Below are 27,737 nucleotides of genomic sequence, written 5' to 3'. Positions count from 1 at the left end.
TGATAATATCGTAAAAAATGTTTAAATATCGTGAACAATATAATACCCTAAAATGTAGTGCCATATCACCCATCCCATTTCCCATTATATATCTACTAGAGACTAGAGATTATATCTGTCCAGTATCATTTATTTTACTTTAATCCTGGATATATGGAGATATTTGAAGTCCATTATTATTACTATCATGACATTCTGGATCATTCTGGACTTCTGTTACAAATCTGATTAAATTCTTGTATTTTTTAATATCTCACTTATAGGCGTGTGCAATATTGTATATTATATTGCATGTAATATTTTTTTTTTTCTTGCAGTGTATATTGTATTTTTGAAATAATTTTTTTAAATATATTTTCATATCGCCAAGAGTATCGTTATCGCGAAAATGCCGTGAAATATCGTGATATTATTTTAGGGCCATATCGCCCACCCCTAGTTGCAAATACTGTTGGCTAATAGAACAGTGTCCAGAGACTTTTAATTGAATGTCGGTAACAAAACCTTTTGCCCAATAGCTGGTTTTCATCCAGCAGCTCCTCCAAACACAGCTGGTATTAGAGATGAAGTGTTGGGGCCCCATTTATTTCTGATGGAAACAGATGTACATTCATTTAAAAAAAAAAAAAAACAATAGTTAAATTGGATCAGTTTTCATTACTGTTTCTATATGTGTAGTAAAATATGTAGTTCTAATAAAAAAAAAATATGACCTGTAAATCCATTTGAAATATTTGAAAAAAGTTTTTGTACACTTTTGAATGGATTTTTATGGTAAAAAAAATGTGCCCAAAAATGTCCACAGTATGAAAACGGTATGGTGTACTGCTCTAAAAAGCACAAGCAATCTAATTGGCTACATTTTGACATCTTGACAATGTGTTTTAGGCATTATGTAAAATAAACCAATCAGCATGTTACCTGCGATTGACTTTATTTATTTATTTTCCATTTTAACAAAATAATTTAGCATAAAATATATTAAGTTAAGACAAAAAGTTTATCAATGTAACACAATGCACTGTATAGTGTATTATTATTATTATTATTATTATTATTATTTGAAGTTTTATTTTGCATGATGTTTATAACTATTTGTTTGTATTGTCTTGTCAGTCTTTTGTCTCAGAAAAGGCCCCTGTTATTATGTCCCCGACCCTGATGCGGTCCGCCCCCAGAGAGATCAATCATTGGTGGAGCCAGATTCGTTTCCGCCTCCAAAACAGAAAAGGATGGAACGAGATGTTGGATGAGACGTTTTTTCTTCAGGCCAAATGGTAATTTTCACATCATCATCATCATCATCATCATCATCATCATCATCATCATCATCATCATCATCAAAAATTATAAATTACACACATGTCCACACACACACACACACACACTCTGTGTAAATACACAGAGTACCAGTCAGAAATTGAACACACCTTCTCATTCAATTAACACTGAAGTAATCTAGACTATGAAGGTCTAAATCAGGGGTGTCCAAACTTTTTTTGTTGGGGGCCAGAAGGAGAAATATATTTGAAGTCACGGGCCACAGACTCTGTAATAAAACAAATAATGAAATGTACCACTTTAAATAATACTTTTTTTTAATTATTTTATTTAAACACCATTTTACTTGATTTACTATCTTTATCTTTGACAGTGTTCAGATTTTTCAAATTGATGTTTAATTTCATGATGTCTCTTAATATTAAACTCCTTAATTACGGCAACTTTTAGACTCTTTGGCCCGTTTTTCTGCGCTAGAAATGCGCACTCTCTCCGCTTTTAGACTCTTTAGCCCCGTTTTTATGCGCTAGAAATGCGCACTCTCTCCGCTTTTAGACTCTTTGGCCTGTTTTTCTGCGCTAGAAATGCGCAGTCTCTCCGCTTTTAGACTCTTTTGCCCCTTTTCCCGGTCTAGAAATGCGCACTCTCTCCGCTTTTAGACTCTTTGCCCCGTTTTTCTGCGCTAGAAATGTGCACCCTCTCCGCTTTTAGACTCTTTGGCCTGTTTTTCTGCGCTAGAAATGCGCACTCTCTCCGCTTTTAGACTCTTTGGCTCGTTTCTGACACATAGCGTTCAAACTTTGAATCTCACATTATAAAAACCTGCTTAACAACTGGCCAACTTTCATTCTATTTCTAAAATACCTTGTGGGCCGCTCCAAAAAAGGAAATGGCCCGCGGTCCGTAGTTTGGACACCCCTGGTCTAAAAGGACTATTAGTACTTTTGGCAGTGTGAGCAGTGTGCCGAGTCCTGCTGGAAAATGAAATTTGCATCTGCAAAAAGTTGTCAGTAGCAGAGGGAAGAAGCATGAAGTGCTGTAAGATTTTGTGGGAAAACAAAACTGCACTGACTTTAGACTTGATAATAAAACACAGTGGATCAACAGCAGCAGATGACATGTCTCTCCAAACCATCACTGATCCACTGTGTTTTATTATCAAGTCTAAAGTCAGTGCAGTTTTGTTTTCCCACAAAATCTTACAGCACTTCTTGCTTCCCTCTGCTACTGACAACTTTTATGGAAATGTGGATTTCATTTTACAGCAGGACCTGGCACACTGCCCACACAATGCCAAAAGTACCAACTAGTCTTATATAATATTCAAATTTTCTAAGACACTGATTTTTGGGTTTTCATTGGCTGTAAGCCATACATACATATGTATCATTTAGGTAATATAACTTACTCAAAAAACTCAAAAATTTGCACATTTGTGAATGTCACCCTGTTCTATAGTCTCTTCCTTAATATCTTTATATCAATAGCAAATTAAATAAGGATTAATGAATCTCAAATATTAAAAATATAATAGCTTAATTAAATGTATTGTTTGAACTGAGGGAGTAACCCCTCCCCTCACTCATTCAGTTCCTGTTCCAGCATGTAGTACGGCGCAGTTACAAACGAACAATTATTGTTTTTAACATTTTAACATAACATTAATCAATCACAGTAATACTGTTATAGTGTTAATAATACCACAAGCTCAATCTATATGTCTGTATATTCTCTATCACTTCTGATTCTCTCTCTCTCTCTCTCTCTCTCTCTCTCTCTCTCTCTCTCTCTCTCTCTCTTCAGTGTGAATGACATCCCCCTGTTTTATGAAGCCAGTGTGAACAATGTGGGCTGCATTAAGAAATTGCTGGACTGTGCTACCACCAATATCTTTGAGCGAGGTGAGAACTTTCCTTCAGCTAGTTTCACACTCTACTGTATCCAATTTTCATCATGAGTTTACCTGGAAAAATCTGTATTAGAAAGTGATTTATTTAGAGTTGTGTTTAAACCCCGCCCACTACAGAGAAAGTTGATTTATTAAGTACAAATGCTTCATTATCTTACTTAAGTAGAAATGATGGTTATTTATACTTTACTGGAGTAATTATTTTTCAGACGATTTTTTACTCTTTCTACTCCTTACATTTTAAAAATTGCCTCGTTACTCCTATTTCATTTTAGCTTGTTTTTATTCCGACTTCTTATCTTTAAAAAAAAAAAAAAAGCCCTATCCAGATAAATCTCTCCATCCAGATAGAGTGAATCTGATTGTGATTGGATGTAGAGAAGAATAAACATATTTAATTCCAACACCCTACTGGTTCATACTGTGATCCATCACACCTGCACACATAGGCCACGCCCCCCCACACTCCAGCAAAAACATAGCTGACGTATGTAGCCTAGTATTAAGATGATACCAGACTTTTCATTCATTTTCAATGGGCATATATGCAGCTGAAACACTAGAGAGCCTAGTGCATCCCTAATTTATCAACATTAACATTTTATTAATATAACATTATAGTCATTATGGCTTGTAGAAAAATGTGTTATGTGAAAATTGCATTTTTTTTCTTCTTACATTACTTTAACTTTTATACTTCAAGTAGTTTTAAAAGCAGTACTTTTACACTTTTAATTAAAGGGTAAAATGCTTGAGTTGATACTTCAACTTCTACTAAAAAAGAATTTTAAATCCTAGCCTCTATATTTCTACCTTTAGATGCCTCTGGATGTAAACTGAAAAAATTGATGTGTAAAATCTACTTGAAAAAAGTTTCGCAACTTTCTGCATTCGCTTTTTTTTAAGTAAATTTAATTTTATGTAAAATTAAGTAGCTTCAACTCGGTTTCAAGACTTAAATGTTACATAGAGTAAATAAGTGAACTGAACTTCAGTCAATCCTTTCTTTTAGTAAACTTTACTTCATTTATTTTTGCTGAATCAATCCTTTATTTTAGTAAACTTTACCTAATTTATTACCTAATTACAATTACTTAATTTATACAATATTACTCAAATAATTTATGATACACAATATATTAGAATTCCTGAAATTTAAATATTTTTAGTTAAAACACACATATTACACAAATATCTCAACACATGGATGGCATGTAATACAATCTCTATACTAGTATACTAAAAATAATGTATTCCATGCCATCCATGTTTTGAGACAGTGAGACTTGGTCTGTTTACAAAATAAATATTTAAGATTATGTAAATATTTGAATGTGTATTTTCATTAGGTAATATTGTATGCAGAAATGAAGTAAAGTTTACTAAAAGAAAGGATTGACTGAAGTTCAGTTCACTTATTTACTCTATGTAACATTTAAGTCTTGAAACCGAGTTGAAGTTACTTAAATTTATCGGAAATTAAATTTACTTAAAAAAAACAAATGCAGAAAGTTGCGAAACTTTTTAAAGTAAATTTTACGCATCATTTTTTTAATGTGTATTTCAGTGTAAATCTGCTGTATCTCTCTACTCTGATGAGTGAATGTTGCGTATGTGTTTAGGTGCTCTCGGTGAGACCGCGCTTCACGTGGCTGTGATGCATGATAGTTACGAAGCTGCGGTGGCTCTGATGGAGGGAGCGCCAGAACTCATCAACGAGCCCATGACTGGTGAACTGTATGAAGGTACAACACACACACCATACACAAACTACACACACACACCATACACACAAATGAAAGAAAAAAGGAAATTATTTATTAAAGTACACTAATATATATATATATATATATATATATATATATATATATATATATATATATATATATATATATATATATATAATTAGTGGTGTAAATTGCTTGAAAAATAATATGATCAATCTCAATATAATTCTGCGATTAATTCTTTTATTTTGGGGAATTATCTGTATTTTTGGGAGGGGGACATTAATAATAGTGTATTGTGGTTTAGGCCTGACAAACAGACTAGAGGCTTTTTTAAACTGTTTTATAATATCTCAGGGTAGTTTTAAAGCTTTTTAAACTAGAATATTGTAATCTGCTGAGTTACTGAGTTTAATGGTAAAGTTCAATACATTAGTCTAGCTCCATATTCCACATTCAACCATCAGGTAAGAGGAAATGTGGTATTGACTTTGTTTGCTTGTGTATGTGTATGTTTGTGTGGAGAGAGCCCAAATGTCTGTATGAATAGAAAGTAATTTACCTTCCAAGCTGTAATACATCACCAGGCAGTTAAAATTTTTATCACATTAATTAATTTGCATTAAACTCAAATGAATGTTGCGTTTTTAACGATTAAAAACTTTTTAAAAGTTTCTTGTTAACAAATATTACCACATTTCTGTCAAATATAAAAAAAAATAAAAAATAAAAATATGTTCTACTTTACTTCAGAGTTAATTGATTTTAACAGTTACAGTCATTATTTTAATTATGCACCTAGTAAAATAGATATCAACAGCTTACACAGTAAGATTTTTCGGTACCACTTTAAAATATGACTACCTTTATAAAGGGTTTATAAATGGTTTACAATTAGTTTATTAATGGTTACTTATTAGGTTGTAAATGCCTTAAAAATCATTAATAATCAGTTATAACACATACGTAGAAATAACAACAATATAGAAGGCTGTGGGTTCACTATCTGGCAAACAACAGGTCATTGTTGCCGTTTCTACGTATGTGTTATAACTGATTATTAATGATTTTTAAGGCATTTACAACCTAATTATTAACCCTTAATAAACTAATTATAAACCATTTATAAACCCTTTATAAAGGTAGTCTTATTTTAGAGTGGTACCGATTTTTCTGTATTGCATCATTTTAAATACTTCGTACGATAATTACATTCCTCGTGATTGTCAGCATATCAGAATCAGAATTTATAAATGCGTCTTTTTACACCTAAAAATAAACCATATATTTGTATAATATAGTGTAATTAATGTACACTAAATAGCAAACGTAGCAATGTAACTGAATCAAAATTGAATCGTTGAAATTGAAACTTTTTTTTTTGAAAATTTAAAGGTTTCATTGTGTTATATAGTTTATGTTAATTGAGTGTGATGTCAGAGTTGTGTGGTTGTGGTATTGTTGCAGGCTTAACAGCGCTTCATATTGCCGTCATCAACCAGAATTCAAATCTGGTCCAGGAGCTCATCGAGAGAGGGGCTGACGTCTCCACGCCCAGAGCCACCGGCATGTACTTCCGCAAACGCAGAGGAGGACTGTTCTATTACGGTAAGTAGGACTGGGCAACATGGCCCTAAAATAATATCACGATATTTTATTGTACTTTTGAGATACCAATATTCTTGGCGATATGATAAAACCTTAAAAAAAAAAAAACATTTTAATAATACCCAGAAGGAAGTGTGGGTCTGCAATGCTATTCTAAAGGATGACTAGGTTTTACCAGGAACAAGGTTTTTTACAGTACCAGGCAAAATTCAGTGTTTCAACTATGAGAAAAAACATGGAATTATTAAGTAAACAAAAATTGTTAAACAAGCCAGAATATGTTATATATTTTAGATTCTTCAAAGTAGCCCCTCTTGCTTAGATAGAGATAGCTTTGCTCATCGTGGCTGGATTTTCTCAGTCAGCTTTATGAGGTAGAGTCACCTGGAATTTCATGCTTTCAGTTAACAGCTGTGCTGAACTCATCAAGAGTCAATCAAAGGCAAGAACTAGGCCAGGATTTCTTGCCTCCTAATAAAGTGTTTGAGAGCATCAGTTGTAAAGTTGTGAAGAGGTAGAGTTGGTATTAGGGGTGGGCGATATGTCCCTAAAATAATATCACGATATTTTATGGTATTTTTGCGATAACGATACTCTTGACGATATGATGATATGACAAAACACTGATTTTTTTTAGTTTTTATTCAAGAATACACTACTGCACAATACTAATTATGCACTCCATATATTATATCCAGTGATGCAGTAACATTAATGATACTGGACAGATATAATCTGTCTCTAGTAGATATTTAATGGGAAATGAGAACAGTGTGAATTTTTTCTTTTGCTAAAAACTGAAAAAAAGTAGTACCCTGATGTGATAATTAGGGGTGGGTGATATGGCACCATATTTCAGGGTTTAATATCGTTCACGATATAAAAAAATGTTGGCGATATTATCGCGTACGATATGATATGGCACACCCCTAGTTGGTATACAGTAAATAGCTCTATTTAAGTAATATTCTAATCCTTATTATGAGAAACAGGTAATGAAAAAAAATACTTTTTAATAAAGAAATGAAGGTCAGTCAATGCAAAACATTTCAAGAACTGTGAAAGTTCTTTCCTCAAGTGCAAACTTGAGGAAAGATGATGATGAAACTGGCTCTCAACCAGCCACTGGTTGCAAGACCTCATTAACGTAACTTAATTTCCTTTAATGAAACCCAAAAGTGATCTTGCATTGTATGAAACTGCACCCCGCACCATGATACCAGACCCATGACATCTCCATGAGCTACCAAACTAAGCTGCTTTTTGGTGTTACATATCTCTGTAGGTGAGCACATCCTGGCATTTGCGAGCTGCATTGGTAATACACCGATCATCTCCAACTTAATCAGTGCTGGAGCGAACATACGCGCTCAGGACTCGCTGGGTAAGAGACAAATCCGTTTTCTGCTCAGATTTACACATAATAGAGCACTTTTACTTTAAGAGTACTCTTTTTACAGTACACCATCCGTACCACATCACCTTCACCCTCTCTCTCTTTCTCTCTCTTTCTCTCTCTTAAACAGGTAACACTATTCTACACATTTTGGTGATGCAGCCCAACAAAATTATCTCCTGTCAGATTTTTGACCTGCTGCTGACGAATGATGAAAAGACTGATCCCACAATACCACTGGACAAGATACCCAACTACAGAGGCCTCACGCCTTTCAAACTCGCCGCCAAGAAGGGAAACGTGGTGGTGAGAGTCTCCTCTGTTATAAACACTGAGTATAATTGTAGAGATACATTGCTGTCGATCAGTCAAATAATTATAAAAAAGAGTGTCAAAAAGAATAGATACTAGTGTTTAAAATACTTCTGTAGAAGTATCAACTCAAGCTTTTTACTGTAGCATTGCAGCATTGCCGAGTAGCATCACAGCGCTAACGCTCGGAGGAAAGCGCAGCGACTCAGTTCCAATACATCAGCTCACAGATGCCTTGTGCTGATTAACATCACCCTATGGTTGATGAGGGGAAACAGTGCCATCTATCTACCTGGAGAGAGCAAGGCCAATTGTGCTCTCTCAGGGCACCGGCAGCTGATGGCAAGCTGCATGACCGGGATTCGAACCAGCAATCTCCTGATCATAGAGGCAGCACTTTAGACCACAATGTCCTACAGTGCTTATACTACCCCCCTTTCCCCAAACACATATTTCTAAAAGCCGTAATGACTATAATGTTATATATATATATATATTAAAATGTTAATGTTGATAAATTTGGGATGAACTTGTCTCCCTAGTGTTTGAGCTGCATATATACCCATTGACAATCAATGCATTTAATACAATGAAAAAAATATATTAAAGAAACTTAGGTTGGACATTTCAAGAGCTCAAGTTCTTTTAAGTCATGAGAGGCCTGCAGGAGTGATGGATCGAGTATAAACCAATAATTTATCAAAATGGTATATGTTTATACTTCTTTACATCCAATCACAATCAGATTCACTTTATCTGGATGGAGAGATTTATCTGGATAAGGTTTTTTTTTTGAACGATGAGAAGACAGAATGAAAACAAGCTAAAGTGATTGGAAATTGGAATGCTGTAGTAATTTCACACACTATTGTTGTCAGTTAGTATTAGTACTTATTGTTTCTGAAGTATATAAGCGGCATTATGACATAATGATGTTTTATCTGCATCCACAGGCTTTCCAGCACATGGTGAACAGCAGACGGATTGTCCAGTGGAACCTGGGGTGCCTGACCTCTTACCTGTACGATCTCACTGAAATCGACTCCCGGACGGACGACATGTCTGTGCTGGAGCTGATCGTCTGCAGTCAGAAAAGAGAGGTGTGTGTGTGTGTGTGTATAAAAAATTTACTTAATTACTAAATAGATTACTAAATGTAATCGAAGCAAGTTACAATAGATTAGTGCATATCTTTATTGATTATCATTACAGTCAGTTATTATTACAATCTGTTAATTTAAATCTTTAAAACCTTTGCTTCTATGCAGTAACAACCAGGGTGCAAATTACAGTTTGTTTGTTTTTTTTATATTTTTATTTCAAATTTTTCAAAAGCAGCTGCTGTTTTTGCTCAAGTGGAGTTTTTGGCTTGAGTGTTGAAAGGAGTGGTTTTGACAGTTTGGGGGCGGGGTCACCTCCCTCAGCGAATGACATTGGCTGATATTTTCATGCTTTGTGACTGACCGCCTACTGCCAGCAGCATGCTTCAGAAAGCAAAGACTGACAGCAGGCAAGCTAGCTAGCTATGCTAACAATCCAAACTTTGGGTTTATCTACAGGGGTTGGACAATGAAACTGAAACACCTGGTTTTAGACCACAATAATTTATCGTGGTGACGGACAGTTCTGGTGGAAACAGGAGAGTTGAGGTGCACATTGAATTCTGCCGTGATTTGATCAGCCGTCGTTTTATGTTTTTTGGATACAATCTGGGTTAGCACCCGAACATCCCTTTCAAACAGCTTCCTCTTAAAGCGTCCACAGTTAATCCTGTTGGATGTGGTTGGTCCTTCTTGGTGGTATTCTGACATTACCCTGGATACCGTGGCTCTTGATGCATCACAAAGACTTGCTGTCTTGGTCACAGATGCTCCAGCAAGACGTGCACCAACAATTTGTTCTCTTTTGAACTCTGGTGTGTCACCCATAATGTTGTGTGCATTGCAATATTTTGAGCAAAACTGTGCTCTTACCCTGATAATTGAACCTTCACACTCTGCTCTTACTGGTGCAATGTGTAATTAGACCCCAGGCATTTGACATTGTTGTGACGCCATACTATTAGGTGAAAATTCTACAAAAGCACGTGGATTAAAGGAGAAATGCTTTTAGGGACACGGCCAATTTCTCCACCTACAGCCATCATGATTGTAAACCAGAGTAATGATAGTAAGCACCTGTTCTGTTTTTCTTTATACCCTGAATAAAAAGTTGACCCCATTAATTGTCATTATATAATTCACACCATGGCTACTACATTTGTGTGACTTCAATGTTCCTTTTTTTATAGACAATTTCCAGCCTTTCTTAATCTGTTGATTAAAAAAAAAAAACTAAACCAGATTAATTTTTCACAAATGATATGGGCAAAAAGTGCACATTCATTGTTTCCTCCAGAATCTAAAGTAAAAAACTTAAAAAAAAAATAAATAAAAAAAAGTTAATACTACATACTACAATTTCCACATTTGTAGTCCTATTCATTGACCGTACTTCACTGCAGGGACTAAACAAGCTGTATGTGGGTGTGTGGGTGTGTGTGTCAGAAAGAGAGAGAGAGAGCATTTGCACCCCTATGTCAGCAGTCAAAGCCACTCAAAGTAGCTGAATGCCTCCATTAATGGGATTGCTCACATACGTTTTAAATTTGGTGTATATTATGCTGTGTTTTATTTGTTCCTGCAGGCCAGAAGCATCTTGCAGGTGACCCCAGTCCAGGAGCTCATCACTCTGAAGTGGAATCTTTATGGGAAATATTACTTCAGGTAAGGAAACACACTGAAAAACACACTGAAAAATAAGGTTTGCACTGAATTTAATGTACAGTGGCGTGAATAGTTGTTTTCTTTTGTTTTTGCATTTTTGTCATACTTACATTTTTCAGATACTTTTTCACACCCCTGTACATATGAATTGATCATCTTAAACAATTATTACTGCTAAAAGTAAATGCACTAAAATAAAGAAAGGGATTGATTTATATGTTTATTTTAGTGCTGTCATCCTTTACATCTTAACACTCCTAATTAAGCTGGATACTTTTTTAATGCAAATTAATCACATTAACAAGTTTGATCCCATTTTTTCCTGTATTTAACGGCTGGTGCATAACTACTGTTAAGTAAACACTCACAGATTTTTTACACTTCAGCTATGAGATAGAATCTAAAATAAAATTCAGGAAATCCCATTGTATGGTTTTTCAATAATTATTTGCATTGTATTGCATAAAATACGTATTTGATACAATAGAAAAACAGAATTTAATATTCGGTACAGAAACTTTGTTTGCAATTACAGAGTTTAGCCATTTCCTGTAGTTATTGACCAAATTTGCACACACACACTGACTGCAGCAGGGATTTTGGGTCACTCCTCCATACAGATCTTCTCCAGATCTTTCAGGTTTCGGGGCTGTCCCTGCATGGGCAACATTGAGTTTCAGCTCCTTCCAAAGATTTTCTATTGTGTTCAGGTGTGGAGACTGGCTAGGCCACTCTAGGACCTTGAAATGCTTCTTATAGAGCCACAACTTAATAGACCTGGCTGTGTGTTTTAAAATAAAATTATACACCTCTCCATTCTTTGTAGATGGTAAAACTTCAGCCGCAAAATCAGCCGTGTATCAAATAGATGTATACTTATTTCCCTCCACTGTATTGGTGGATTCTGTGCTAGGTACAGTGTGAATCTGACCAATAGACACTCAGGTAATCACTTATGACACGCCCCTCACACCAGAAACCCGTCAGCTGCTTGAGTTTCTGCAGTGCTTTAGGAAAGCGGCAGTTTTTGAGAGACAGAGGGGTTTTGATTTGTATGAAGAAAATATAAAAAATAAAAATCTAATTACACAATTATTATTATTATTATACGCCTCCCTGCCAAATTTCAGGTAAATACCAGCATGAACATTTTAATCACCATGTTGATTGTGATTAATCACAGAATATTGTTAATATGTGATTAACACCTTTACAATTTACAATCGACACATTTATGATTCCGCTTTGCCCAACTCACATTGATTCCTCTATTTACGTTTAATAGCAGCGTAAATATGATGTGGCAATCAACAGCTCATTTGCATAAAAGTGTCAGAGCCCCTATGTTCAAATGATTAAATTAGCACAGTGTCTGAAAACTGAGAAGCGTGAGATTTTCCTGATCTGGTAGTGGAAGGTAGTTAGTTAGAGGTGTTAGGAGAGTAAGTGCTCTTTTAAGAGCTCTGTCTTCAGGAGTTTATTAAAGATAGTGAGAGATCCTCCTGATCTGGTAGTAGAAGGTAGTTAGTTAGAGGTGTTAGGAGAGTAGGAGCTCTTTGAAGAGCTCTGTCTTCAGGAGTTTATTAAAGATAGTGAGAGACGCTCCTGATCTGGTAGTGGAAGGTAGTTAGTTAGAGGTGTTAGGAGAGTAAGTGCTCTTTGAAGAGCTCTGTCTTCAGGAGTTTATTAAAGATAGTGAGAGATTCTCCTGATCTGGTAGTGGAAGGTAGTTAGTTAGAGGTGTTAGGAGAGTAAGTGCTCTTTGAAGAGCTCTGTCTTCAGGAGTTTCTTAAAGATAGCGAGAGATTCTAGCGAGAGATGATCAATCCCTGCTGATTTACATCGACTCTGATCAGCGTAATACAGTGCAGAGAAAGGTTGTGGAGACTGTCGGGGTTTCTGGTGGGTTTTTTAAATATTAATATATTATTTAATTGGAGAAGTTTACTTTTGTAAGCCTATATGCTGCTCACTAGACAGTGTTATGAAGCTCAATCTAACATTTATATTTAAAAATACACATTTATTTTTATTACTTTCTCTCGCGCCATCACACATTAACGATGCATCGAAAAATAAAATCCTGTGTCAACAGTTTTTTATAGTCGCTGTTGATGATTACGCCGACTAATCGTGGCAGCCCTAGGTGTATGCATGTGAATTGGGCAAACTCAAGGTATTAAAAGGCGGCATTAATCTTAATACAGGGTCAATTTATTTGTCAACGGATATAAAATTGGTGAGTTTATATTGACATAAAAATATAATTTGTCTTTAAAGCTGATTGTGACTGATTGTTAAATAGGCCCCTAGTCTCCAGCGCCCCTGTCTGGCAGAAAAGAAAACTGTCCTTACAATATACAGAGAAAAATATGGAGAGAAAACCACATCTGATGCTTTTATCAGTTTAATTATCTCAGGGTTATGACACACACACAGATACATACCAGCACTGTAACATGGGAATAATGTTAGAGATTTTTCCACACGCTCAGCACTGCTGGATTTAATCAGGTCTGATCTGCAGACTGGAGGGAATTCAGAATAGTACATCAGCGTGTCTTATTACACTGATCCAGTCTGATATATCTCTGTATTCCGCGGTGTTTTGTAAACATAGCTCACACAGTTACAGTGTCCTTACCTTTTTTCAGAAGACGGATTTGAATTAAAGTGTCTGTTTTCCTTATTTCACCTTTGAGGCCTTGTATGTACGTATTGTGCAACTTACAGACACATCAGACAGTATCCAGGACCAGTCAAACGTTTCAACACACCTTCTCATTTAATGTTTGTTTTTTTATTTAATTTATTTAATTTATTTTCTACATTGACGATTAATAATAAAGACATGAAAACTATTAAGGGACACTAGGGGTGTGAAGAGACACGATATTGGGTTCACGAGAACGAGACGAGACGAGATTTAAAAATAAAATTTTAAAGAAAACGTCAAAAATGAAAAATGGCTTGAAAACTAGAGTTTTTGTTTTGACAAAATCATATAACGCAAACTTAACAGACTGGTTTCTCTCACACATTGATTCTATAAGAAATAGAAATAAGAATAAAAAATAAAAATAAAACTTTTCTAGGTCTTACAGGTGCTGGTCAACGAATTAGAATAATTTGAAATAGTGCAATCATGAAATTCTTTGAATGCATTTTTTGTGCAGAAAGCAAATCAGGTGTTCACCGCACCTGTCCTACTCGTTAGACTAATCACAGAACTCGTTACCTGGAAAAAAGTTTGCTCAGCTGAGCTTTCCAAAAGGCCCATTTAGGCCATTTAACTGTGACACTGTTGTTTTATTGAATTAGAATAATGGAGAAACCGTTTCATTGAATTAGAATAATTTTTATTATAATTACAATCATCACTTTCTCAGTATTTTGTGGCTGCTCCCTTGGCTTGTATGACTGCCTGAAGTCTCCGCGGCATCGATTTGACCAGCTTGTCGCAAGTTTGCGCACTCACAGCTTCCCAGGCAGTGGCGATGTTCTGCTTCAGTTGGTCCAGCGTAGTAGGCTTTCTGTCGCGAATTTTCCGCTTGACGATGGACCAAAGGTTTTCAATGACATTGAGGTCAGGCGAGTTGGCCGGCCATGCCAAAACTTCAAGCTGTTTTTTAGTGAACCCATCTTTGGTCGACTTTGCCGCATGAGCCGGTGCAAGATCCTGTTGAAATATGAAGTCTTCTTCGCCGAACTGTTCCTCAACAGTCGGAATCAGGAACGTTTCCAGAACATCTTGATATACGGCAGCATTGACAGTCTTCGTGAGGAAGCAGAGTTTCCCTACACCTCGAGCGGACATGCATCCCCAGACCATAACGCTCTGGGGAAACTTGACGGATCTTTTCACGCACTCGTGGTTGTAGGTTTCGCCACCACGACGCCAGACACGAGGACCTTGGTCACCGAAGGAGATGCAGAAGCGTGATTCGTCACTGAAGACCACTTTCTGCCAGTCTTCAGCAGTCCACTCGCCGTGTTCTTTGGCCCACTTCAGCCGTTTCTCCATTTGTTTCTTGTTCAGCATCGGTTTTACTGCTGGAACGCGAGATTTGAAGCCAAGTTCGCGCAGACGACGGTAAGTGGTTGATCTGGAGACGTCAGCGCCGGTCTGCTTGTTCCACAAGTCGGTGAGCTCGGAAGTGGTTGCTGACTGCGATCTTTCTCAGCTGCTTGTTGTCGCGAGCAGAAGTTTTTCGGATGCCGGAACAGTTGGTGCGCTTGCTGCAGTTTTTCTTGAGAGCTTTGCAGACGGAAGACTGGCTGATGCCGAGCTGCTCAGCAATTTTAGTTTGGGTCAAGCCTTGTTGGTGAAGGGCTTGAATTTGAGCCACTATTCCGGTTGAGAGGTCGCGCTGCTTACCCATGATTGATTTTACAACTTAGAAATTCTACTCAACCCTGACTTTATACTGCACAGTGAACACTCTTCACAGAAAACAAAAATTCGAGCATTTATTCTAATTCAATGAAACAGTTTCTCCATTATTCTAATTCAATAAAACAACAGTGTCACAGTTAAATGGCCTAAATGGGCCTTTTGGAAAGCTCAGCTGAGCGAACTTTTTTCCAGGTAACGAGTTCTGTGATTAGTCTAACGAGTAGGACAGGTGCGGTGAACACCTGATTTGCTTTCTGCACAAAAAATGCATTCAAAGAATTTCATGATTGCACTATTTCAAATTATTCTAATTCGTTGACCAGCACCTGTATATAGTGCAAACAATAAGTGCAAACCACAACCAGTCATATTAAGTCTATGGTTTGTGTTTTTTTCTCCTAAATCTCTTGTAATTTAACTATGTATAACCATAACCAGTCATATTAAGACTATGCTTGAAGTGCAAACAGAGACAGAACATTTTTTAAATACAGTACAGAGCTAAGGGATTAGTACAACTGCCTATGAAATGCCTATGAAGATCTCGTGCCATGAGATCTCGTCACACCCCTAAGGGACACATTTGGATTTTCGTAGTAAACAGTAAAAAAAAATTGTTTGTCCTCCTCAATAATTCCCTGATCTAAACCTGATGAACTGAGATGGTGATTTGAGGTGATTTAATTGGGATGAGCTGGAGCTTCACAGCTTATGAAGGAAAGGAAAAGCAGCAACTATTGTTCAGCACCTCCAGGAACTCCTTCCTTCAAGACACTGAGAAAACTCTTCCAGGTGACTCTCCTTCACCTCAAGACACTGAGATTAAAATCTCACCCAGAGTCTGCAGATCTGTCGTTAAAGATAAATGTGCAGTTTAACATTTTTTTTAGTTTACAGAATAATTCAGCATGTGTTCCTGAATAGCTTTAATATAGTCCTCAATATTAAATTTACAATGTAGAAAATCATAAAAAGAAGGAAAACACACTGAATGGAAAGAGGTTTGTCCTCTTCTACTTCTACTTTTGACTGGTACTGTATATGGGAATAATATATCATTGTTGGGCTGATATTAGTTGTGCTGATATACCGTAAGAATATCTAATTATCTCAACAGGCCTACTTCATACAGTTTAAATATCAGGTGCACTTTATTTATTAAAGTGTGAAATGTTATGTCACATTGTTTGTTGCAGTAGAATACTGTCGTAATTAATACAATATTTTTCCAACAATATTCTGATCAAGAAATACCCTTAAACATTGTGTGGATAGTAATATAATTACATAATTACATTTAAACATTGTGTAAATGTTGAATGGGAGCCTATGAGAGACTGTGTTCTGCTGCAGGTTGCTGCTGCTGGTTTACTTGCTCTACATCGGGACCTTCACTCTGTGCTGCATGCACCGCCCCCTAAAGGACATTCCAGAGAACTACACCAAATCAGAAATAGACCAGACTGTTAAAATACAGAAAACTGTAAAAGTAAGTATATATCTGCACGTGGGAAAATTACATAACATCCAATAACACATGTACAGGTGTAATTTCAAACAGGTGTTATCTAAATAATAAAACTAAAAAAATAGAAAGTCATTAAAAAGTTATTTTAGTTTATTTTAGTAATTTAGTTCAAAATGTGAAACTCGTATATTTTATATAGAGGTATTACACACAGATTGTCTCAGAAAAAGAGAATAATATATAAGACCAATTGGCAGTGTGGGCAGTGTGCCAAGTCTTTGGACTTGATATAACACAGTGGATCAACACCAGCAGATGACATGTCTCTGCAAACCATCACTGATTATCAGTACATTTTACATTTCATTTGGAAATGAAGAGACCAGCTTTTATGGAGATGCAGATTTCATTTTCCAGCAGGACTTGGCACACTGCCCACACTGCCAAAAGTACCAATTGGTCTTATTATAATATTCTAGTTTTCTGATAGATTGATTTTTGTGTTTTTTATCATCAAAAATAAAATAAATAAACACTTAAAATAGATCACTCTGTATGTAATACATCTATATAATATATGAGTTTTACATTATTAACTGAATTACTGAAATAAGTCATTTTTAATGATATTCTATTACTTTTTATATGCACCTGTGATATTTTTTGTGTGCAAACAAATAACAAATCTAAATATATATTGCCAATATTATTTGTGTGAGATAATATTATGGTTGTGTGATAATGGAAAAAAAAATAACATTTCAATTATTTTTATTACATTATATCTAAAAAAAAAAAACAGAACTTTTCACTATATGTGTGTGTGTGTGTTTGTGTGTGTGTGTGTGTAGGAGAGTTACGTGACCTATGCAGATCACCTGCGGCTGGTTGGAGAAATCATCAGTGTAGTAGGAGCGCTCATCATTCTGCTGCTGGAGGTCGGTGTAACTAATAAAACACAACACTAAAAAACTGTCTTTATCGTCATCAGCAGGAATCAGATAAACAATAACAGCACAGCATTATTATTATTATCTGAAAAAGCAGTTTTGCAGTCTGAACCGTAAGTCGTACACAGATGCGAAACTTGGTATATAGATGTAGGTTCAGTGCTTATTGGTGGACGACAAAAAAAACATTTGGCCAATGGGCGGGGGGTGGGGGGGGACAATCCTGATATACTTATCATCAAAATACTCAGCAGAGCATGCCCTTCAATGTTCAATAACAAGTAAACAGTACAAATTACTACAGCTCTCAAAACATCTACAATTGTCACAAACAACTGGTGATTTTTGCTTTAGAACTATAATTAAAACAACCATGCAATTACATGTCAAGTCAGGAAATTGACAAGAATTTTGATTTGTTTGTTCAAAACCTATGAAATTAAGCACTGATCATGATTAAAGGCCTCTAGTAAAAAATTATAACTGGTGAAAGACTTTTAATTACCTTTAATCTAATCTAAATTCTTGAATTTAGGCTATATTAGATCTTCTTACACATCAATGACGTATGCTGTAGTAGGCATCATCGTGCCAGTTTGTGCTTGAACCCGTAGATTGCTGCTTGCGGCAGTATTTATTAATGTTATTATTATTGTTGTTGTTGTCTATATATATATATATATATATATATATATATATATATATATATGTGTGTGTGTGTGTGTGTTATTAAATCCAAACACGTGTGGTTATACTCAGATTCCTGACATCCTAAGAGTTGGAGCGAAGCGCTACTTTGGTCAGTCGGCGCTCGGAGGACCGTTTCACGCCACTCTGTAAGTGTGAAAAACGTTTTTAATAATTCTTGATCCCTGTTCTATTAGTAATATTAAGATAAACAAATAACTAGGCCATAACTTTATTTGTATGGTCCATTATACCACAGTTAGTTCCCACCCTGCACTGGCTGGTAATGCACTGTAACTGAATCTCTCCATGTATTACTCCTCCTCATACAGGTAACCTAGCAATGATGCAGCGCTTACAAGCCAAACAGCGCAGCTACAAACAGAGCAACAATGGAACTATTTTGTCTCGCGGGGTGTTTATAGCCAAACAAAGATTCAACCGAATATCTAACAAATGCAACAAATTAACTCGTAGCTAAAAAAAAAAAAGATTAACAAGCCTATGCTAAAATTAACCATAACCTTTAATCAACCATAAAATCTAACCGTAAAATAAAAATCTAAACTTTTAAAGGTTAGGGTTAGGGTATAGGGTTACTGTTAGGTGTAGGGTTATATTCAATAGAAAATAACTTACATTCAACTTAGAATTCAGTTGGAGTTAACAGACTGTTAACTCGAATGTTATTTGAGCATCTATGAGGCATCATTAATAGAGCATCATTAGGAAAGCGCAGCGACTCGGTTCCAACACATCAGCTCACAGACGCCCTGTGCTGCAGACATCACCCTAGGAGTGATGTGGAGAGAGTGCGCCATCAACCTACCCGGAGGGAGCAGGGCCAATTTTACTCCCTCTGAGTGCCAGCAGCTTAATGACAAAGCTGCATGAGGGGGGGGGTTCGAACCTGCAACCTCCCAGCTCATACTAGCAGCGCTTTAGACCACTGGACAACTCGGCGCCCTTGAATTACTATTTTAATTTAATTTTAATTTTAATGTAATTTAATGATTTAAATGTTTTATGTGGTTATCAGGATTGTATGTATATATATATATATATATATATATAAGCTTCCAGGGGGAATTTCAGTAGACAGACATTTGCTTCTGTCAGAAATCTGTTAAATAATTAATTCCTTGGCATATTTTACACTTTTCCTTAACCGATATGTTCAATATATAAGCTGCTTGTTTGTATATTTCGTATCTCGTATCTCGTATCTGTTTGTATATTTCGTATCTTTATTTATAAATGTGGTCACAAAGCAGCTTTACAGAGATACGGGTGCAAGCATTTTATGAGTAATCCATCACCATGGTGATAGCAGCAGCAGTGACAAAGAAATTCCTCATACTCAGAGCTAAAAACCTCAGGAGGAACCAAGACTCAGTAAGAGGAACCCATCTCCCTCTGGTCGACCCGGACAGCACAAACAAATAACAGGACAAAAACAACTGTACAGAGAGATAATGGAGATACGAGTTACGAGTGTAAGTTAGAACTTAGATTCTTCGCCCGAACCCGACCCGACCCGGGGCCCGACCCAAACTCAGGCCAGGTCGGCCCGAGATTTCCCACCACTTTCCTGAAGCTGGGTCAGTTCGGGCTTAAGAAAATAATCCGTGACGCAGGCGTCTGTTTTAAATGCTATTTTTATTTCAGATAAATATTATATTTGTCTGTACTATGCACTTGATTTTTAACGCTGTGCAGTGCATAGCCTTATTACTGTTTTTTTTGCACATAAACTAAAAGCTCAATATAAAAAATGTGTCCATTTAGAATAGTTTTTTTCTACTCTTAAAACATGTTAAATTCTATTAGATTAGAGGAAAGCCATTCAGACATTATTATTGTAGCCTATTTTACCAATGTTTAGGCCTGTGGATCATGATATCATTTTAAATGTTTTAACCTTTTATAAACATTTTTATAAAAATATAATGTCTGTGCTTCTTTAGTGTCGCAATGGTAATTAACATCATTCTGAACAGATTTCGCTCATTTGAACATTCTGAAAAAAAAGCTCAGTTTTAACGCTTTACTTACTAAAAAAATGTCGGGTTTAAATCAGGCTCGGGCTCATGATGGCAGTGAACAGTGTGTGCACGGACTCGTGCCAGGTCGGGCTGGATATTTTGGACCTGATCTAAGCTCTAGTGTGAGTAGGTAATGGGCACATGCTCATTGTTAATGTTAAAGAGTTAATGGAGAGCTATAGATAATGTAGAATCAGGTTATGAGTTGTGAGTGTGTGTAGGTGATGGGCACACGCTCAGTGTTGGTGTTAAAGAGATAATGGAGAGCTATAGATAGTGTAGAAATAGGTTCTGAGTTATGAGTTTGAGTAGGTGATGAGGACATGCTCAGTATTAATGTTAAATTCAGACAGTTTAAACAGATCAAAATTGTTTTTATTTTTTACAATATCACTTAAGCTGATGCCCCTGCTTGTATTTATTTTGTATTGTATGTGTGTGTAGGATCACGTATGCTGTGATGGTGGTGTTCCTGTGTATATTGCGGACCACTGAGATGCCGGGTGAGACGGTGCTGATGGCTTTGTGTTTGGTGCTCGGCTGGTGCAACGTCCTCTACTTCGCTCGAGGCTTTGAGATGCTCGGGCCGTACGTCATCGTCATCCAGAAGGTGATCTCACTGTGTGAAATATTTTTACCCTTTTTATATTTCAAATATTATTCTTGATTAAATTCAATTTTAGATTTTTCGCACTATAAATACGCACCTGATTATAAGGCGCACTATCAATAAAGATCTACTTTCTGGTCTATTTTCATACATATGGCGCAACATATTATAATGGGCATTGTGCAACACTAGTAAGGAACAGGGGCGTTGCCATGTTTTCCTTCTAATTCAGCAGGTCTCGCCGCTGGGTGGTGGAGGTGGGGTAGGTTAACTAAGTCAAGTAAAGCTAAGTTAAGTAAACAAAATTGTAATCCTTAAAAAACACTTTCTTTCGAAGTCAAATGAGCGCTGGATGTTAATCTACACAGATTTCTCTCCTGAAAACTGTTTATTTGGTTGAGTAAAGCACTTGCATTTATTTACTATAAGCTTAGATTTGACAAAAGTTTGTACTCATCATCATGTTTCACTATAACACAAGTCCATTTCACATCGGAGTTCTCCTTTACTGAGGTGATAAACTGATTATATTTATATTAAAGTGTGTTGTAATCCCCACGGTCATGCCATTTGTCATCTGTAATTTCCTCTTTTTTCAGAGTTTGTGATTAATATAAAAACTAAAATTGAAGAAGTTGGGCTGTTCTGGCCATGTGAGCTGGTGTGTTGTGTAACTGCTATAAAAAAAAAAAAAACATCTGCTATATTAAATCACAACAGTTCTCAGACCCTAATGAGGAAGGATATGCAGTTTTGAACAAAATCTGATCCTGAGGATAAATCTTGTAGATTTTGTACTGTGTTGAAAGTTTATAAGCTCATTATTGTTATAGCTATAGTTATAGATGTTTTATTAGCTGCACATACCTACACTTTATATGATAAGAGCTGCACTAAAATAAAACCTGTACTGGAAGAGAATCTTCTATTTGTGAGCAATAAAACAAAACTAACTGTAAAGCATTAGAGATTTAATGTAATCTTTCGCTATTTTATATTATCGCGTGTTTAATTAATGTAAATTAAATTGAGTAAAAGTGCAGACGAGTGTTTTTTTTTTGTTTGTTTTGTAGAGGATGTGAACATATTTTCATGATGAATCAACATTTGCAGTGAAACGGTTCTGCTAACATTGAGGCTAATAGCTAACTCTTTTTTCTTTTTCTTTTGAATGTTATTGTAGATTCTGTTTGGCGATTTAACCAAGTTCATGTGGTTGAGCCTCATTGCCCTTGTTGGATTCTCCACAGGTAAGTTAGAATTCATAATCGACCATTTACTATTAGTAAGCTACAAATTCGCTCATTTATTGAATCACTGCTGACATACAGTACCAATCAAGTTTGGAGACTTTAAATTTAGTGGTTTTTCATTATTTTCTAAGTTTCTGTGATGTAGATCAAAACTATAAAGAACAACTGTGTTAAAAAAGTGTTAAACAAACCAGAATATGTTTTATACTTTAGATTCTTCTAAATAGGCATCACTTTATCTTTGAGGACAGATCTGCACACTCTTTTAGTATTTTTAGTATTTTAATCTCAGTGTCTTCATGAGGGAGAGTCACCTGGAATAGTTTTCTCAGCAGCTCGAAGGAAGGAGAATAGTTGCTGCTTTTCTTTTCTTCACAATGTGAAGCTCCAGCTCAAATCCAACTTAAATCCCCTCGAATCACCATCTCAGTTCATCAGGTTTAGAGCTGGAGATTAATGTGGACAAACACTTTTTAACTGTGGAATTTACTACATATTTTTATATGTGTCCCTTAATTCTTTTCATGTCTTTAATATTAATCTAGAATGTAGAAGATAAATTAAAGAAAGAAAAAATAAAGCAAACATTGAATGAGAAAACATTGAAGGTATGTCCAAACTTTTGACTGGTACTGTATTTCTGAATTTCAGTTGATATAATGGCTCACCGCACTATGGCAATGGGCAATATGGTAAAAATATTATATCATGATATTGAAAGACATTTCCTCGATACACAGTATTTAACAGAATATTTTCATATGTAGACAAAGTGCATGAACAATTATAGATTATTAAATAGTGATTTTAGTATATTTTTTTCACCATCATTTAACTAAACAGGATTTGTTTAGTCACTATTGTATAGTCTCCATAGGATCCAGTGGCGCGACCTAAGCTTTTATCCTTAATGGCATTTATTTTACCCTCATATTACTTTTACTTTTATACTTCAAGTAGTTTTGAAAGCAGTACTTCTTAAACCCTTTTACTTAAAGTTTAAAAAGCTTGAGTTGATACTTTAACGTCTACAGAAGTATTTTAAACCCTAGTGTCTATGTATCTATTAGGGATGCAATGGTTCTCGGTATTTTATCGCATCGTTCGGTTTGGCCTGTTCGGTTCGATACACCAAAATGGACTGTGGTATTTCGGTGCGCGCACTAACAGAGCGAACGAACGCTCTGGTACTCAATGGCCAGGGGGAGGGGCTGCTGAGCACGTGCTGTTGGGGGGGGGGGGGGGGGGGGCGGTTGGTAGTTGCAGTGAGTGCTCCTCCTTCTGTTACTTAAGGTTATAATAGTTTTGAATGTTTTATTATAGTTTAATTTCATTTTGATTTCATTATGTCTTTTTCTCCTCCAATTCAGTTAGTTTTAGTTCGTTTTTAAGGGTGGATTTGTTAGTTTTTATTTTAGGTTTTACACATCATATCAGATCTGAGAAACATATAAAAAAACTCAAAAACTCAATAAACTCTACAAGTTTCACTAATTTTCACCAAAATGATCAACAATGAGTGAGTGCGAGAGAGAGAGAGAGAGATGTATTTTGGAACTAACGCCATGGACCGCGAGGTGTCGCTGCGCTACCGCTGTTGTTCCGAATCCGACTCCCCGCAGAATTCGAGCAGAAAAAGGCTCTAAAACTGCTGGAGTGGAAACAGCGCTTATAAACAAAATTAACAAACACAAAAACGAAGGGTGTTCTATCAGTAATTTCATTTCGTTTTAGTTAGTTTTATAAACTCTCAATAACAGTTCCAGTTTTTTACCTTTTTTTCTTTTAATTACGTTTTTTATTAGTTTCAGTTAACGAAAATGTTTTTTTACTTTCAGTTTTCTTTATTTCGTTCGTTTTCTTTAATGATAATACTTGGTAGGGGTGGACGATATGACTCTAAAATAATATCACGATATTTCAGGGTATTTTTGCGATAACGATATACTTGGCGATATAGGAAAACTAAAATAATTAATTCATTTCAGGAATATAGTATAATAGTATAACAGTATAATCATAATGTGGCAAAATAAATAATATAGCATAAAATAATATAATGCATCAAAAATATTGCAGAATATTTAGTGCATGCATATAAACTGCAAACTAAAACAATTATACAATAAATTATACACCTAAAGCTTCACAGTAAATAATAGACTACTTTTAAGACTGAACAGCCCTATTATCACGATATGGATTTTTAATATCATGATATTTCTGTGTCACGATATATTGTATACGATATAATATTGCCCACCCCTAATACTTGGTTACCTGGCAATATTGTGATTACCATGCCAGAGCTTTATATTAAATAAAAATAGCATTAAAAAACAGATGCCTATGTCACAGACTATTTTTCGGTTCAGGGTGAGAATCTAAGCTTTAATATTAATATATCGAAACCGAACCGATATTGTGGCTCAAGAACCGCGATACGAACCGAACCATGGCAACACTGTACCGTTGCATCCCTACTATCTATTGAACCTGAGTAATGAATGTGAATACTTTTCACACCTTTGCTGATGGTATCCTTGATATTTTTTTAAAGCACATTATCAATACAATGAGAAAATGCATAATAAAATAAGATGAAATATTGTCTCTCCGGCTATCAGCTCTGTGGACATGGTACATGACTCAGGATCACCTCTCCATTCCCTCGTATCGCTCCTTCCCCATCACCTTCTTCACCGAGTTTGAGCTGACCATCGGTCTGATCGACTTGCCGGTGGACCACACCATCTACACTCATCCCGTGGTCCATGTGGTGCACTGCTGCTTCAGCGTGGTCTCACACCTGCTGCTCCTCAGCCTCCTCACCGCCATGATGAGCGACACGCAGTGGAGAGTGAGGCAGGAGCGCGACGAGCTCTGGAGGACTCAGGTCAGCAAAGCCGAACCAATGGCTATAGATTATAAAGAGCAAATCACGAATATATTACAATTAGTGCTGTCAGGTGCTTTTAAAATGCTTTTGAAGCAGATGGATCTGGTGCAACTTCACTGTGCAACAAGGTGCCTGGTAATAAAATCACTGATCAAAAATAGTAAAAATAACAGCAGCACTTGTTGACTGGAGAATTTCAGATTTATTGACAATACAAAAATAACCAACGCGTTTCGGCACTCAGGCCTTCATCAGGGTTAAAAAACAAAAGTTAATAGCATTCCTGCTTTTAAAACACACATGATTACAAAACAACCAATGAGAACACTCCAAATACTAAAGGTCACATGATCAGCCAATGAGACGCTGGGAGCTCAATTCCACAGAGGAACCACTTCCACCCAAAACTTCTTAAAAGTCCTTCTGAAATTCATAAACACAGTTAATCATCCATTTTAGGGAAAAAGACTTTTGCTCAAGAACACACATACAGGGGTAAAAAGGTAAAAACAACCAAACTGACGATACAGACACATTTCCCCAAATTACCTAAAGAAACTCTTTTATTGTAAAATCCTCATTCATACCTTCAGGAAATAGACTTTTAAGATAAATTCAGGTGCTTTTAAAACAACATTATTTTCTCTCTGTGATTAATTCATCTTAAATACAGAAAGTATTTTAAACAGTTCAAATGAATTTTAGCTGAGGAGCAAAATGCTCCAGGTAAACCAACTCATCAACTGATCCAGATCCTTGGAAACCAACTACAGGTGTGAAAACACCTTTTTATACTCAGTTAATTAGGTTCTAAATCAGAGAGCTGAGATGTACCCAATAATGTTAAATCCATTTTTTGTGCACTCTTTATTACAGCGCCCCATGTTGGCATATACTACTGTTTTAATTTACACCACTAATATAAATATAATTTTGAAGAGGTCAAAAGGTCAATCTGAACACCACTTTGTGAACATTCTGGTTGAAGTCTCCTGATCAAAAACCATAACATGTAGACAACTGTTGACTAATAGTAACTCACTTAATGAATGTTCTACAAATTTCAATAGATTTAAATGTGAATTTAAGCACTGATTATGTTGAAAGGACTCTGCTCAACATTAATAACAGATGAAAGACTTTTGATAATCTATAAATGTGACAGAGTGTCTCCAATTATATTAGACCTTCTTACACATCAGCATCCTATGCTCTAGTAAACACCATTGTGCCAATTGTTGCTTAAACCTGCTGATTGCCGTTTGCGGCTATATTTGCATTTTACATTTCTTACATTCATTACTTTATTAACATTTACATGTCCACTATAAAAACTTGCATGTTAAGAAGAACAAGTGCAATAAGTAGGCTTATTTTAAAGTGGTACCCATATTTTTAAGTTGTAGGATTTAAATTGTTTGTAAAAGACAAAAATACACTTAGATCACAGCAATGGTTTGGTCTCTGAACTTATAAACTTTTTGGAGTTTATTAATTCTTTTGAGTTAATTTTTCTGTATTTTAAATATAAAAGGAAAACACTGTTGCCAAACCGTGGAGCTCTAGTTTGTAGTTAAGTGTTATATAATGCTGGGTGTTTCTTATATGGTTTACTGTGTGTTTTGTCTGTAGATTGTAGCCACGACTCTGATGCTGGAGCAGAGGCTGCCAAGGAGTCTGTGGCCGAGGCTGGGCGTGAGTGGTTTGCTCTATGGCCTGGGAGACCGCTGGTACCTCCGGTAAGGAACCACCATATCCACTCCACACAGCATATCACTGCAGTTATTATTACTATGTGTTTTATATATATATATATATATATATATATATATATATATATATATATATATATATATATATATATATTTTTTTTTTTTTTTTTTTTACTTTTACTCAAGTACATTTTGACACAAGTAATTTCCTTTTCTACATTGGAAAACTCCCGATTGCTGAGTAAAAAAAAAATACTGGGGGAAAAAAAAAAAACAATTGTCTAAATTTAAATAAAAAATTGCCACGGATGCTCACGCGTGGAATAACGAGGCAATAACGTCCTCATGCACTGCAAAATGTGCCCCGCCAGACAGAGCTGTCAGCTTTCAAAACTTCCACATCAAACCTGAGAAAGCATGTGGTGTAACTACTTTTATCATTAAACAATCTGCTTAAATGTTAAAAAAACATGTAAATAGCAGTTAAAACACAGCAATGGCAAGTTAAAAAATAATAATAAACTGCAAAACTATAAAAATACAGTTTATAGTCACCTATATTACCATAACTTTTTAATAGTAAAGAAAAAAAACGGATCATAGAAACCTATTCCACTTGTTTTATGGGGTGGTCTGAACAAATACTGCCTGAAAGGTCCAAATTATTATGTGGAATAATAGTTCATTAAAAAACAATTTTATTTATGATGTGTTGTACT

General features: G+C 35.8%; 1 protein-coding gene across 1 annotated transcript in view; it reads left to right on the top strand.

Moving 5' to 3' along the window:
- Nucleotides 1-27,737, top strand: part of trpv6 (transient receptor potential cation channel, subfamily V, member 6) — a 30,804-nt gene that overhangs the window by 2,176 nt on the left and 891 nt on the right. The window contains exons 2-16 of the mRNA XM_022674296.2: nucleotides 1,117-1,277; nucleotides 3,085-3,182; nucleotides 4,813-4,935; nucleotides 6,385-6,525; nucleotides 7,811-7,909; nucleotides 8,052-8,227; nucleotides 9,187-9,333; nucleotides 10,919-10,998; nucleotides 16,748-16,883; nucleotides 17,714-17,800; nucleotides 18,572-18,648; nucleotides 20,989-21,154; nucleotides 22,338-22,404; nucleotides 25,035-25,303; nucleotides 26,939-27,045. Of these exons, the coding sequence (XP_022530017.2) occupies nucleotides 1,147-1,277; nucleotides 3,085-3,182; nucleotides 4,813-4,935; nucleotides 6,385-6,525; nucleotides 7,811-7,909; nucleotides 8,052-8,227; nucleotides 9,187-9,333; nucleotides 10,919-10,998; nucleotides 16,748-16,883; nucleotides 17,714-17,800; nucleotides 18,572-18,648; nucleotides 20,989-21,154; nucleotides 22,338-22,404; nucleotides 25,035-25,303; nucleotides 26,939-27,045 (1,904 nt within the window). The 5' untranslated portion in view covers nucleotides 1,117-1,146. The remainder of the gene's footprint in view (nucleotides 1-1,116; nucleotides 1,278-3,084; nucleotides 3,183-4,812; nucleotides 4,936-6,384; nucleotides 6,526-7,810; nucleotides 7,910-8,051; nucleotides 8,228-9,186; nucleotides 9,334-10,918; nucleotides 10,999-16,747; nucleotides 16,884-17,713; nucleotides 17,801-18,571; nucleotides 18,649-20,988; nucleotides 21,155-22,337; nucleotides 22,405-25,034; nucleotides 25,304-26,938; nucleotides 27,046-27,737) is intronic.

Source organism: Astyanax mexicanus, chromosome 6 (genome assembly GCF_023375975.1).
Source record: "Astyanax mexicanus isolate ESR-SI-001 chromosome 6, AstMex3_surface, whole genome shotgun sequence".
Classification (NCBI taxonomy): Eukaryota; Metazoa; Chordata; class Actinopteri; order Characiformes; family Acestrorhamphidae; genus Astyanax; species Astyanax mexicanus.
This window is presented reverse-complemented; position numbering and strand designations above follow the sequence as displayed.